At 33.7% G+C, this 14131-nt stretch overlaps 1 protein-coding gene across 1 annotated transcript in view; it reads left to right on the top strand.

Moving 5' to 3' along the window:
* CSMD1 (CUB and Sushi multiple domains 1) overlaps positions 1–14131 on the top strand; it is a 645996-nt gene that overhangs the window by 532106 nt on the left and 99759 nt on the right. The window contains exons 25-30 of the mRNA XM_053459630.1: positions 160–286; positions 1576–1778; positions 6093–6284; positions 8258–8396; positions 11699–11886; positions 12719–12913. Coding sequence (XP_053315605.1) covers positions 160–286; positions 1576–1778; positions 6093–6284; positions 8258–8396; positions 11699–11886; positions 12719–12913 — 1044 coding nt within the window. The remainder of the gene's footprint in view (positions 1–159; positions 287–1575; positions 1779–6092; positions 6285–8257; positions 8397–11698; positions 11887–12718; positions 12914–14131) is intronic.

Consider the following 14131-nt stretch of genomic DNA (forward strand, 5'->3'; position numbering starts at 1 on the left):
AAAATGAAACATATATTAGTGCTCTGTAAGTAAATAATCTTAATAAATAATAAATAATCTTAGCTAATCAAAGACAAATAAAATCCTCTTCTGTCCAGAATGTTCTAATTCAATAGAAAATGATTGTTTTATACATATTACAATTCTTTTTATATCCAGCGGAATGTGGTGGACGAATCTATGCTGCAGCCTCAGGACGCATTTTATCACCAGGTTATCCAGCACCATACGAAAATAATTTGCATTGTACTTGGATTCTAGAGGCAGACCCTGGGAAAACGATAAGGTAATGTGTAAGAATGAGAAATGACAACAACTTTACATATTTTGCAAAAAAGATCATTAAAAAAATGGTAACAGTGTCATACCATATTGAATTTAAATTTATAATATGAATATAATTACACTTGTTTTAATATAATTCATATTTTGAAGTTAGGTATGTGTGTGATACGGGGAAGCAATTTAAGAATAATAACATAATAGCACCATGATACATGACAATGATACATTGGCCTAACCTGATGTGAGGGAGCATGCCGTATGATATGTATAAGTGTTGGTAAAGTTGTCCGTTCCCTGGCAGACATATTTGAACTTGTATGTATTACTTTCAGCAATGTGAGGAAATCAATCTTCCTTTGTCCTGTTCCGCTTTTACTATGGACAACACAGTAGAATAAAGCATCCTACTGTGGAAATGAACAATAAGATGGAACCGTTTTATTCCTCAACTTACTGAAAAAAAAGGTTTTGTCAAGGGGTTGAGCATTTTTTACAGATAACAGACATGAACAACAGTATATAGTATGGTCTGTCCATGCACACAGCAGGGGCACAAATACAATAAGAGGATGTTGTCTAAGCTAGTCCTTTTTAACTGCATGGGAAATTAGTTAAAGCCACATCAAAATGTACTATACTTTTTAGCACACAGTATGACTTATTATATATAGCATAGCACATGGTAAAATAGATCCATTGCAAATGAAATGTATAACAGGTGACTTCAATTAGGATGACCATATATCTCATTAAATCATATAAGCTTAAAACACATCACAATGTAGGACAACAATCCTAGACCCCTTTTGTCTGTTGATGGTCAAAGTGGTTAAAAAAGAGTACTTTTTAAAGAATTGTGATGAAGTCTTTGTCGTTTTACCCCCATATCAGGGTCACATATTCTGGAGGCCACTGGAGTGTGTTGATTTAATGTGGTCTTCTCTTTCTGGAATGCTATGGTCAATCAGTGATTGAATATAAATTATGTTTTCGTAGAGAAAACAAATCATGGCAAATCACTTGAGTAGAATCTTTGCTAAGTACTATGAAAAGTAGAGCTGGGCAAAACTATTCAGCATTATGTCAGTATTATAGCATCAGGTTCAATGACAACTTAATAATAAAGTATCCCAGAACTTGTCTGGTTTAAAAAGTCTTCCTTAATTAAGTGAACTTCTGTATTTTTTTCCATTGCATTCATGTTGCATATTGTTTTCCAATTATGTGGATGCAAATATAATTATCTACAAAGCAAAATTTTATATCTCCCTTTATGTGTTTTTGTTGCAGCCTTCACTTTATAGTGTTTGACACTGAAGTCTCTCATGATATCCTAAAGGTATGGGATGGACCTATAGACAGCAATGTTCTTCTGAAAGAATGGAGTGGTTCCTCTCTCCCTGAGGACATTCATGGCACTTTCAATTCTTTGACGTTACAATTTGATAGTGATTTTTTTATCAGCAAGTCTGGTTACTCCATACAATTTTCAAGTAGGTATAAGATGCTTGTCATCAATATTGCATGAAAATGATTTTTTCCCTTTGTTTTCCTCAATATGAAACCAGCGTACAGTGATTTCCAACACAAAGTAACTAAAGCATTTGGCGGCACTCTTGTTCTATTTTTATTGCTTTGTTGTCCAAACCAATAGATCATGGCTATATGCGACCCAATAGATTCCATTATATTAAAATCCTAGAATTGATCATGGCAAACCTCACCCCTGGGGCCAATGCTATATATATATATATATATATATATATATATATATATATATATATATATATATATATATAGATATAGATATATATATATATATATATATATATCTATATCTATATATATATATATATATATATATATATATATATATATATATAGATAGATAGATATTTATCTATATATATATATCTATAGATATCTATCTATCTATCTATCTATCTATCTATATATATATATATATATATATACTAGTGATTTCATTTTTAATGTATTTATTCATAGAGATTCATTCTCTAATCTAAGACTTGCTGCTTCTGTGCTGTTACTCAGAAGGCATTTACACCTAATTAAAAGGTTGTTGTCATTCAATGCAGCACAGCATGTAGAACACGAGGACACAAACTGACTAGGGCAATTATATTAATTGTAATCAAGCTAAATTTTTTCATTAAAACTTAATTACTATTTAATCATGCATAAAAGCATGGAAATTGAGCCTGGTGTAAAAAATGACCCTGATTCTTCAAGCTTCTGTATTTAAAGTATATATTATATTAATGAATTGTCAAACATCTCAACCCATCAAATCTAGTTTTCTCCCTTTGCACATCAGAACAGAATAAACCTTTTAATGGGTGCTTCACATTATAAATTAAGCACTGTTTCAGTGTCATTTTATAAAAAAACAATGGAGGTGGATAGATCAACCAAAGCATTACACTGACCAAACCAGTCAGTACTGTTAGTGCATGGAGCCCAAAATGACTTAAGTCAAGCTTATAGCTGGTTCCAGCCATTCCACTTTATACTGATTTGTGCCGGCCATTTAGCAAAACTCTGAAAAATATTTATAAATCTTATCAAACTAATTATACATAGAACACTTTAAGTTGGTGATCAGAACTCTGTGCAAGCATTCCTTCAGCAAAGAAAAAAGTAAGGCTTATACCACATTGGCACTAATATACTATTAGTAGGCAGAGTATATTTTCTCAAACACATTTTTTTTAATATTACTTAAGCACAGGCTTAGTCAATCAATAATATTGATTTATCTGCACGATTACAAAGACTTCTGAAAAATGAGGCCGGTCTGTGATGTGTGTAAAGGATTAACCCATGCTTGAGGCACTAAGTATATTGGATTTATATGTGTGTGCGCGTGAATTTCAAATGCAAACAATACGTATTATCATTTGACCACATCATAGATAAATATGTGTGATTAAATGTTTTACCAAGAGATTTATTAAGGTCTTCTTCTCCTCCATGGCTCTTATTTGTGGAAAAGAAAAAAAGGTCTATAACATTATGGATGAGCAATGATTCTTAAAATATGAATTGGTTGCTTCTTAATCCCATTTCCTACGACTGACTGAAGTATTTGAGGAAAATATATAAATGAGATGTATAATATACATCTATACTACCTAGTGTTAAATTAAAAGTCAATCTACTACACAACATTTTATTAATATTAGATGGGGCAAAGCTAGCTGCACAGAGAACAGGGCTAACTTGTAACCTCTGCAGAGAAAATACATAGAGACTCTATAGCAGGCAAGGAACCTACTAGCTGATTTAAATATTTCTCGCTCAGGAAATCCCGGCCTCCAGGTGATTGGTAAGGCGGGGAAAAGGTGGGTATATTCCTTTAATTAGTGGTCTGGGCATGCACGGAAAGCCACTGGCTGTGCTTGGTGGCCATCTTGGATACAGCTGGGCTCTGGGAAGATGGCGTCGCAGACCTCCATATTTGCCACCAGGAGGCGCTGTGTTGAGTCTCTCCAGCGGCTACAGCATAGGAGGAAGCTGCGGAAGCCCCAAACAATCTTTAGTAAAGAGTGGGAGCAAAAGTGAGCTGAGAATAAGAAAGAGAGTTCCCAGGAATGAGAACAGAGCAAAGAGACAGTGTAATGGAGCTAGCTTTTGAAGAAATGGGAAGCGTAAGAGAAGTCGTCTGTAGGAGCTGTTTTTTCCCTATTAATTTGAGAGATCCAGCACTGAGATTGCTAAAGGGGTACTCATGTCTGATGTATTTTGTTTCAAGCATCAGTGAACGAAACATCATGAAAGATAATGGATGGGGAGAGGGCAAGCAGTTCTGTAGAGTGTTTTCTTTTAGAACAAAAATTAATAAATCTGGCTCCTGGTGAATTTACCTTGTCTATCAACGATATTAAAACAATATTTGTTTTAAACAAATAAATGTGAGCTACTAATGCACCATTGACATTAGGGGGCTTAATGCATTTTAGAAAGGTATAAAACGTAAATTAATACAAATGCTGCCTTACTGGATGTTCTGTTTCAATTTAACTCTAGCTGAAACTAGTGATCCATGTTCCAATAAAACATATGTTCAGCTCTTCATAATAAATTAAAAATGTTTTCCACTGCTGGAGGCATGGAAGACAAACTGCTTGGGTTCATACATCCATTGATTTTACTTTAGTTCTATCAAGATACTTTGACAGTGGAGGTCATACCGTATATTGACTTTGAAATAGAACCCAGCAAACTTGTAACATCAATTACTTGTTTGTGATTCTCATAATTGAGCACAGTAGTTTCTCTTATAAGTAATACAAGTCACAGCTACCAGTGATGGAGATAATGTCACCAGGGAGGGAAATTGTGCATTGTCTCTAATCAACCGAAATTGATGCTCACTTAAATACACTTAATATCTCCACTGAGTATTGTTTCTGCTTGATGTGGTGCTAAGGGTATCATAACATTTATGTATTCAGTACACAGTTACTAAAATCATCTTAGCATGCAGATGTCTATTTAATCCCTGAAATGCAAATGAATTGAAATATTTATATCTTAAAGCTCCTTTTATATATCCCATGCACAGACCTGCATGTTTGCTATAATGTAGAATGCTATTGCATTCCATATAACCACTTATAAGGGAAGAGTACCTAGATGTGATGTTTTTTATATGTAAGATGCTGTACTGTGTGTCATTTGAAATAAATAATGCATATCAAAACCGCAAAGGGATAATGTCTCTCAGTGCCCTTTATAAAAGCCTCTGGTAAGAATAATATAGAATTATATTTGTTTCAGATTTACTTGGGCTAAAAATAAAATAAATAAAAAATATTCTCATTGTCTTAGACAGCTTTAAATTGTATGTTTTTTTTTTATTTAAGTTCCTTGAACAAATTCCTGAAACATTGAAAAACAACAATAATGAAATAATGTTTAAATAGTAGGCACGGCTAAAAACATTGATATAATTAAAAATAAATTACATCTTTATTATGAAACTATGTAAGTGTCAGGTGGCCCATGAGCAGCTACATTCTCATCCACTGAATGAAATATTTTTTCTTTAATGTGGCCCTGTTGTGTAAAAATGTGCAGATTTTATTTTTTCCTGGTGAGCAGTTAAGCTACCACTGCACATTAGATACAGGGTTAATTCTCAGCAGGGCCATGCCATGTTGACAAAGACCTTAGAACATGACATATGAGCAAAGGTGAAGCTCAAGCTATGCATCTTTGAATGACATTTTGGACAATCAGCCCAGGTTGCATGTCATTCAGTGAGATGATATGTATTCCTCTGTTAAGTACACCGACATATTTTTTTGGTATTGAATATTTAAGTTAGCATAGTGCTTTTTATGATATATTTATATACTGTGTTTGCTATGTTACTAAAATCACACATCACATTTAATAATGCTCAAGAATTAAAATGAGCCCATAATCTGTTGTTGTTGTATATATATTTTAAATATATTAGAGCCAATAATGTTTATTTTTTGTTGTATGTATTTAACTATATTTCACTTTTATATTTTGCAATTATATGAAACATATTTCTCATATATTTCTATATTCCTTTGTAGTTCCTTTTGAATTTTTTCTATGAGTCACTTTTTTATTAAAATAGCCTAGCCATCCTTTGTATTATAAATGAAATTGTTATAAATAATGGTGTTGCGCTGAAAAAATTATTCCAGGCTTTATTAACAAATAGTTGCTTAGAAGCATTTTAGAAAACACAATTATTTGCAAACATTACCTTTTCCAGTTTAATTCCTTTTTCAATATTTTTTCAGCGTCAGTTGCATCCACATGTAATGATCCTGGTATTCCTCAAAATGGTTCCCGATATGGAGACAGCAGAGAACCTGGAGACACTATAACTTTTCAATGTGACCCTGGCTATCATCTACAAGGACAAGATAAAATCACATGTGTACAATTAAACAATCGATTTTTTTGGCAACCAGATCCACCAACTTGCATAGGTAAAAAAACCACAGCACATATTTTATGTCTTACTATATTTTGTTAGATATACCACGACACATGTACTAAACTACATCATTCAGTGAACATACAAGTGGGCATGATTTTAAAGAAATTCCCGAGGAGGGAGACTTGAGCGCACTGGGGTCCCTTCCCAGCTTTAACTAGGTCTGTTAATGAAGATCTATTAAACTTCATTGATTGATTATTTATAATAAATCATCTCACTAAAAGGTGTATTTGGCATCCGATGCCTCTCAATGAACAGAGGCCAAACCTAGTTATGAGATATCTGTAGAGTACCTATGATGCACTTTTTTGGGGGTAAAAAGTAAGGTGAATGACGCAATTAACTAAGTAACTGCATTCATGGAATCAGTAACATTGTGATCGGCAATCATATGTTCAGTATCACATTAATAATTTTCTGTGTATGCGGAACAACAAGTATCTTGTGGTTTCACTGAAGTGCTGATTTTTATCTAAAAATATTAAAAAACATTCATATGTAAAACAAATACAGGAGAGAACGCCCTCAAGTAGAAGAGTACCCAGGACCACTTAAAGACTTAAATAATATTCATAGTTTAAAGTACTAGCTACTAGAAAGATTGATGTTTTGCAAAGCATGCAGCCACCAGAAGAAACGAAGATCACTTCAGGAAAGCATACACTATGATTTGCTTTTCAATATGTATACATTAATGCTTAATTTCAACTGTTATAGAGACATGATTTTTTAATTATTTAATACCAATTGTTAAATGACATTAACAAGCAGCTGAATTTTTTTTTCAAATCCCTAAATTCTGCTTCATTTATATCAAATTTAGAAAGGCACAGGAATGTAAATATGCCTACAAACTTAAATGCATGGTTAATGATTAGCACAAAACAAGCGAGAGTGCTATAAGCCTATATGTTTGTAACGGAAACGTATTAATTTCTGTATGGAATACTACAAAACATACATACACAAATCAAAGATAACCCAGAAAAGGAAATGCTTTACGATTTTAAGAAAGCAGTGGGTCTATCATATTAGTAATATTACAAAAAATAGCATGTGCAATATAGTAGTTTTGATTATTGTCTGATTTATCAAAATCCAACTTCAAAAGCCTTACTAGTGGGAAAATGATAGATTATAGATTCATATACTACATACTTGTATGTTATCACCATGGACTTGTTTTCTGTAATAAAAAAGTGTGTCAGTGTCTATTTTCAGAATAACATAATGTTAAAGAATCTTATACCTTTAGTTTATATATATATATATATACCTTTATATATAATACCGGTAGCTTTTGGGAGGTTTTCTTTATCAAGTCAAAACATTTCTGACCAACAAAGTAATTTCACAAGTACATGTCCGGATACAGGGGTGTAAACAACAGTGCAGAGAATGCACAGATCTAGTCTATCAATAGAAAACGTTTGGGGGTGATAAATAGTTAGGCTTCAGTAGCATAGGCTGCAAACATGGGGACCGCAAATTTATATGCTCACTCTTGCTCTCTCCCCTTCCATCTTTGAGGTCTATGCTACTCTCAAGCCTAGATCTGTGTATTCTCCGCCCTGTTGTTTTAACCCCTGTTGTTTTCACGTGTACTTCTGAGGTTTAACCTGTGTGTTTTACTTTGTTGGTCAGAAATCCTTGTGATTTGATAAAAGGAAGACCCCCGAAGCTTGTTATTCCAAAATACTTTTAGTCCAATAAAAAGGGTATTACAGGATTCTTCAACATTTGGTTATTCTGCATCACTGGACTAATATGGCCATTCCAAACTACAGTATCTAGTAATATATTTGGTCATATTATATATATATATATATATATATATATATATAGTTTTTTTTTCTTGTTACAAAAGCCCTCTTGTTACAGTCTAGTTTGTATAGTCCTGAAATTCCTTTAGTTTGGTTTAACAAGTGATTGATTCTGTTTCTTCTTCCTTTGTTGTGGCAGCTGCATGTGGAGGAAATCTGACAGGCCCATCAGGTGTTATTTTATCACCTAACTACCCTCAACCATATCCTCCAGGAAAAGAATGCGACTGGAGAATAAAAGTAAATCCAGACTTTGTCATTGCCTTGATATTCAAAAGGTACACGTTATGAGACAATCTCAATTCAAAGGTTTTTGAATGTCAGATCTAAAAATGAAACAATTTGCTACCTCACTGAGCTTGTAATAACATTTTGTAGTTATGTCCTGGAGCATGTGTCTAGTAACCAGCAGCTAGTGCAGGTTTATGTCAATGTGTCATAAAGATTGTTGTGCTTTTAATTACCACAGGAAGACAAGTATTTGCTGTAAGTAAAGACCTTTTAATTAGTTTGGGTCTATGCATCCCCTTTAGAATTACCTAAATCATCCATTACGCTAACGTAAGATGGTTTGTAGACTTCATTGGTTCAAACAACTTTTGGTTAAATCTGCATCAAAGTCTTTTTAGTATTTTGGATTCCCAGGTTGCTGCTAGAATAATAATGACCAATAAGTACACAAAACAAAACAAGAATTCAGTGCATGCCCAGCAAATACCATTCAAAAGCACCAATCTAAGGCATAAACATTGGGAATTCCATCACACGATATGGCCATAAATTACTTAGCCCATCACTATGTCAAAGTAGCCCAAGTTTGGCGAGTCTTATCTTCTTTTTCTTGGCTATGTTGCTTACCAAGGAGCTCAATCAGTGGCACTGCACTGTATTTTGACCCAAATGAAACTCTCAATCAATTTAAAGATTTCTGTGGACACCATTACTGAGGAACCTCTGTGGCAGTTTGGCCAGAATCTGCAAATATGCATCGCAAAAAATAGAAAGGGAAGCGCACAACCTAAAAAGCAAAACAAATACATTCTAATTTAGGTTCCTGGGTTGCTGCTAGAATAAGAACTAATTGGGAAATATGGCAAATTTGTTTTAATGTAAATGTGATAAGTGTCTCTAAAGGGTGGATTCGTTTAACCCCTTAATGACAAAGCCTGTATATGTACGGGCTCAAAATGCATTGTTTTCAATGGGTTTAGGGACCGCCCATTGTCCTTAAGGGGTTAACCTAAAGTTTTCAACTTGCTTTTATTAGTAAGCATTATGAAAGGCTGGCTCCAGTGAGATTAGCCTAGCCAGCCAGTTAGCAATAGTTAAATTAACCTTGCATAATGCATAATGTGGGAACTCCTTTCTATGTAATTAACCCCTTAAGGACAATGGGCGGTCCCTAAACCCATTGAAAACAATGCATTTTGAGCTCATACATGTACGGGCTTTGTCATTAAGGGGTTAAGCTGCGTTTAGCCCTGCCTCCCCACCCACTTTATTCCTTCATGCTGTCTGTGAAATTCCCTGGTAGTTATTGTCAGAATATTTTTTTATGTAATCTTACAGATTTGGCATTTTGCAGGGACAATTGGGCTGTTCCTACTGGAGAAGCACTTACAAAAAATAATTATGTTTTAATCGGGATCAGGTGCCTCTTCTTTTTCTCAGTCAAATGATATTTTTCTTCATAACATTATACTATATATTTAAAAACATGCTCACTTTTCCCTTTTAATGACTTCTGCCACATGCATACTCTTTCCCTTACAACAGTATAGTCCCCCCCCCATTATGACGCTAAAGGAATTCCGCACAAGTCGCACATAAGAGTGTCTGTATCTTGAAATTCCCTGATTAGATTATTTTAAGTTGCCACTTTAAAGGTCAATCACAAACATATTTGTTATGCAGCATGCATCTAATTATCACGCTGACAGGTTGCCCAGCTGGACTACAAGTTTTCAAAATTAGTTTTTTAAGAGAAGAGTTAATTTTACTTTTTCATTTCACAAAGCCATGTCTTCAGTGCAGACTTTGAGTCCACTAAACATAGTGGGCTTGATAAATAAATAAAACATTTTTATTTTGTAAGTGTTCCCTTTGAAGTCGCGTAAGAAGCTTTCAAAGTCATTGTAAAGAAAATTGTGCTCAATCACATTTAATGTTTTTACTTTTGCTCCATTCTTAGTAATCTTTAAAAAAAAAAAGCTGACAATGAAATTTGAAAACACCTTGCAGAACATTTGATGTGTTAGCATTAGTACCACAAAATTTAGACAGCCAACATTTAATAATCTGGCTGCAAATCTATGGTGGCTGCCTATATCATTCATATGTAATTCCAATGTAATTTCATTCCTTTTTTCTGTCTCACCTCATTCTTCCCTTAGGCCCTTCTATTACAAAATGAGATACTAATTCAGCATTTCTACTTTTACATCAACAATTTCTTCATGAGATTGTGTTGCGATCAATTTAGTACTTTCCTTCTATAATAATTTGCTTAGCCTGTTTCAATCGTCAGGATTCTTACCAAGCAACTATAACTAATGTTCTGCTGGAGCTAAAAGAGGCAGTGGGACGACCTGATATGACGTAAAGGACTTTTTGATCACAAGCACTTGTGATCACATTTTATTTCTTGAAAAATTACAACTAAAATAAATGTATACACTTTACGCTGTGTCATTTGTTTGTTGTTTGCTGTGCCTTTCTTTTTGCCACCATAATCAAATGAACTGACTCTTTCTTTAAATAAAAGAAACCTGTAGTTATACACTGTTATTGTTTCTGCAAAAGTTGTAGCATTGGCTTGATTTGTCAACTTGTATGTAGGCTTTCATTCTTAACCCCTTAATGACAAAGCCCGTACATGTACGGGCTCAAAATGCATTGTTTTCAATGGGTTTAGGGACCGCCCATTGTCCTTAAGGGGTTAAAGCCATTTTGCTACAAATAATGTATTCTACAGTTTCATTCATATACCCCTTTGCTTACTAACTATGAACATGGACAATTCTTAAAATCTTCCTTTGTCAGACACTGATTATTTTTGTTTTCCTTAAAATTGACAAGGATCAAAAATGAAGGCTAAGTGATTCTTGTGGATCTAAGTAGTATTAACGGTATGATGCATGAGCTTTGTACCTAGCTGAGCCCAACTGCCCATATCACCTAAAATACTTCATTGATAAAGCTGTGGAAAGTACAGACCAAAAGGTCACATATAGAACATCCTGTTGAAACATCAGGTGCACCCTGTACACAAAAAAATGAATGCGGGAACTGTATTTGTAGACCACCAAACCAGAGAATGATGTTTAGTAAACATCCTTTGGAACCGACACAATGGACATTAATTCCTAAGCACTAAATGCTAGATATTTTCAATGAATTATATCATTGGTTCAATTAAGACATTTAATTTAATTTGAATAAGACATAATACAACAACTTGAAACATGTGAAGATCATCAATGACTTTTGACATTTTTAAAATTTCCATTTAAAAAATAAAGCCTCCAGTTTCAGGTATATATATATCATTTTGCAATGTTATACTATTTCTCTCTTTCAGTTTTAACATGGAGCCCAGTTACGACTTTCTACATATATATGAAGGTGAAAATTCTAACAGCCCTATTATTGGGAGTTATCAAGGTTCTCACGCTCCAGAACGAATAGAGAGCAGTGGCAGTAGTTTGTTCCTGGCCTTTCGCAGTGATGCATCAGTTGGAATGTCCGGATTTTCTATTGAATATAAAGGTACTGGCAGACTTTGTTATTTATTTTAACAAAAATAGTGTACCAATCAAATAAGCTTGAAATGTATGATACACAATGAAAAAGTATATTAATAGAGTGAATATGAATACAAAACTAGCAAAAAATTAAAATAATATATAAGGCTGCGTGTTAAGGTTTATTCCCTGGGCTTCTAGCAGTAAAATTAATTATAGCACTATTCCAGATAACGGCACCAAATATCCATAGGCTCTAAGACTATAAAACAAAATGGTTACGTTGAGCATGAAGCTCAAGGGATGTCTTTAAATTGAAAATATGCCATTTTGGATAATTACTATATTTCATCCAACAACACACATTATATAAGAATATTTCTTTCTCCCTTAGGAAAAACATATTTTTTTTATTGCAGAATTCTTGTTTGTTTCTAGGGCTTTCATGCTGTCAAGCAGTGATTGTGGTCTAAGCAGCTACTGATATGTGTCTGGGCTCTGTGCTGGAATGAAAAGAGACACAGAATCCAATACAAACAAACAATGATTTTTTTATCTTGAAATATGTATGTCTTTCCACTCAGATTTTAATATGCTAGGTAAAACAAAAGTCAGAAGAAGATTACAAAATGGTTAGACATGAAACAGAATGGCTAACTACATATATGACTTAATTCATAAACTGCAACTTACTTTAAGTCAATATAGAAATAACTACTATTATGAAATGCAACTTAAGAATCTGCATTGATATTCATTTTCTAAATAGTAGCATGGGACTATGTTGAGTCAATATTATTTATACACGTTTCTAAAATATATACATGTTTTTAATCCGTTCTTTTTCTTCTTAATAGAAAAGCCGCGAGAAGCCTGTTTTGATCCTGGGAACATTATGAATGGGTCTCGTATTGGAACGGATTTCAAACTTGGATCTACAGTCACTTATCAGTGTGACCCAGGCTACAAAATTATTGAACCTTCTACCATAACCTGTGTGATTGGCTCAGATGGAAAGCCTGCGTGGAATAGGATCTTACCATCCTGTAATGGTAAGTTTACCATAGCCTCTCATTCTACAATTAAAATCTTCATCTATAACTATATGTATATACTCTGCCTAGGCTTTATATACCCCCAACCAGAGCATAGGCAGTAATCAACACATTTTGTAAAATGTTGGTGTTCTTAATATTTCATACCTGCTTAATTCCTTCTTTATAGAGCTAAATGAGTCAAACTGATTCTAATAGTGCTATGATATGTGGCTACTCCCCTCTAGTGGTTAGACATCTGTAATTTCAGGTGATAGTCTAGTTCTTGAGCTCCTTCTACTCAAAAATGGTATATCTATTTACTATTTACACAAAGAAGGTTTGATTTTTCAAACATACAACCAACTGAATTCTGGGTCTTTTTTTATTGCTAAGATTGCTAACGTATTGTTCCATTTTACATCCCACCGTTCACTTTAATACTATTACTCCATGAATACTGCGTGCACGCACTTTATGTAGTATATGATTTCAGATTTTTACTCATATACTGAGTGCATAATATTGCTACTAAAAAATCCTACAAATATGGCAAACAGGTAGACTGCATTTGAATGCATCCACGTTCTGTTATTCCTTCCTTTACATTACATTTTATTTCTAGAGCACCAGCTGATTTCATTATGCTAAATATCAACCCCTTATTCACATGGGATATAATATCAATCTCTGCAGAGCCGTAAGTTAAATACCGGGATGTACTATTACTTTCTCTGGCATTTTGATCTCTGATCTCTGTTTATATTAAATTATATTTATAGCGCACCAGCAGTTTCCGTGGCACTATTACTATAGAGCACAATGAAAATGAACAGTCACATTAGAATTGTATATACACAAAATTAAAATATTCACTAACACACACACACATACAAATTGAAAAGGGGTTAAATTACCAAACACGAGAGCTCTGTTCCGTGTCACTGTCTCAATCTTCTAAAATGAAAAATAATGAATAACAATAGAATTGCAGTTAATTAAAAAAAAAAAAAAACAGCTTAGTGTGTATTGGCCCTTTAATCTCCTCTGAAACATATAAACTTATGCATGTAGATATACAGCACCTATCGCATGGAAGAAATCCTATGCAAAAGGAATTGAGAGAAAAACACAGATTTTGCCCCAATACTACAAATAGGTTGTTGGTTGTTATATTTTCAAAAATAGATTATTTTGTTGGGGGTCCCCACCATACTAAATTTGAAAGACAATATA

Source organism: Spea bombifrons, chromosome 3 (assembly GCF_027358695.1).
Source record: "Spea bombifrons isolate aSpeBom1 chromosome 3, aSpeBom1.2.pri, whole genome shotgun sequence".
In the NCBI taxonomy this organism is placed as follows: Eukaryota; Metazoa; Chordata; class Amphibia; order Anura; family Pelobatidae; genus Spea; species Spea bombifrons.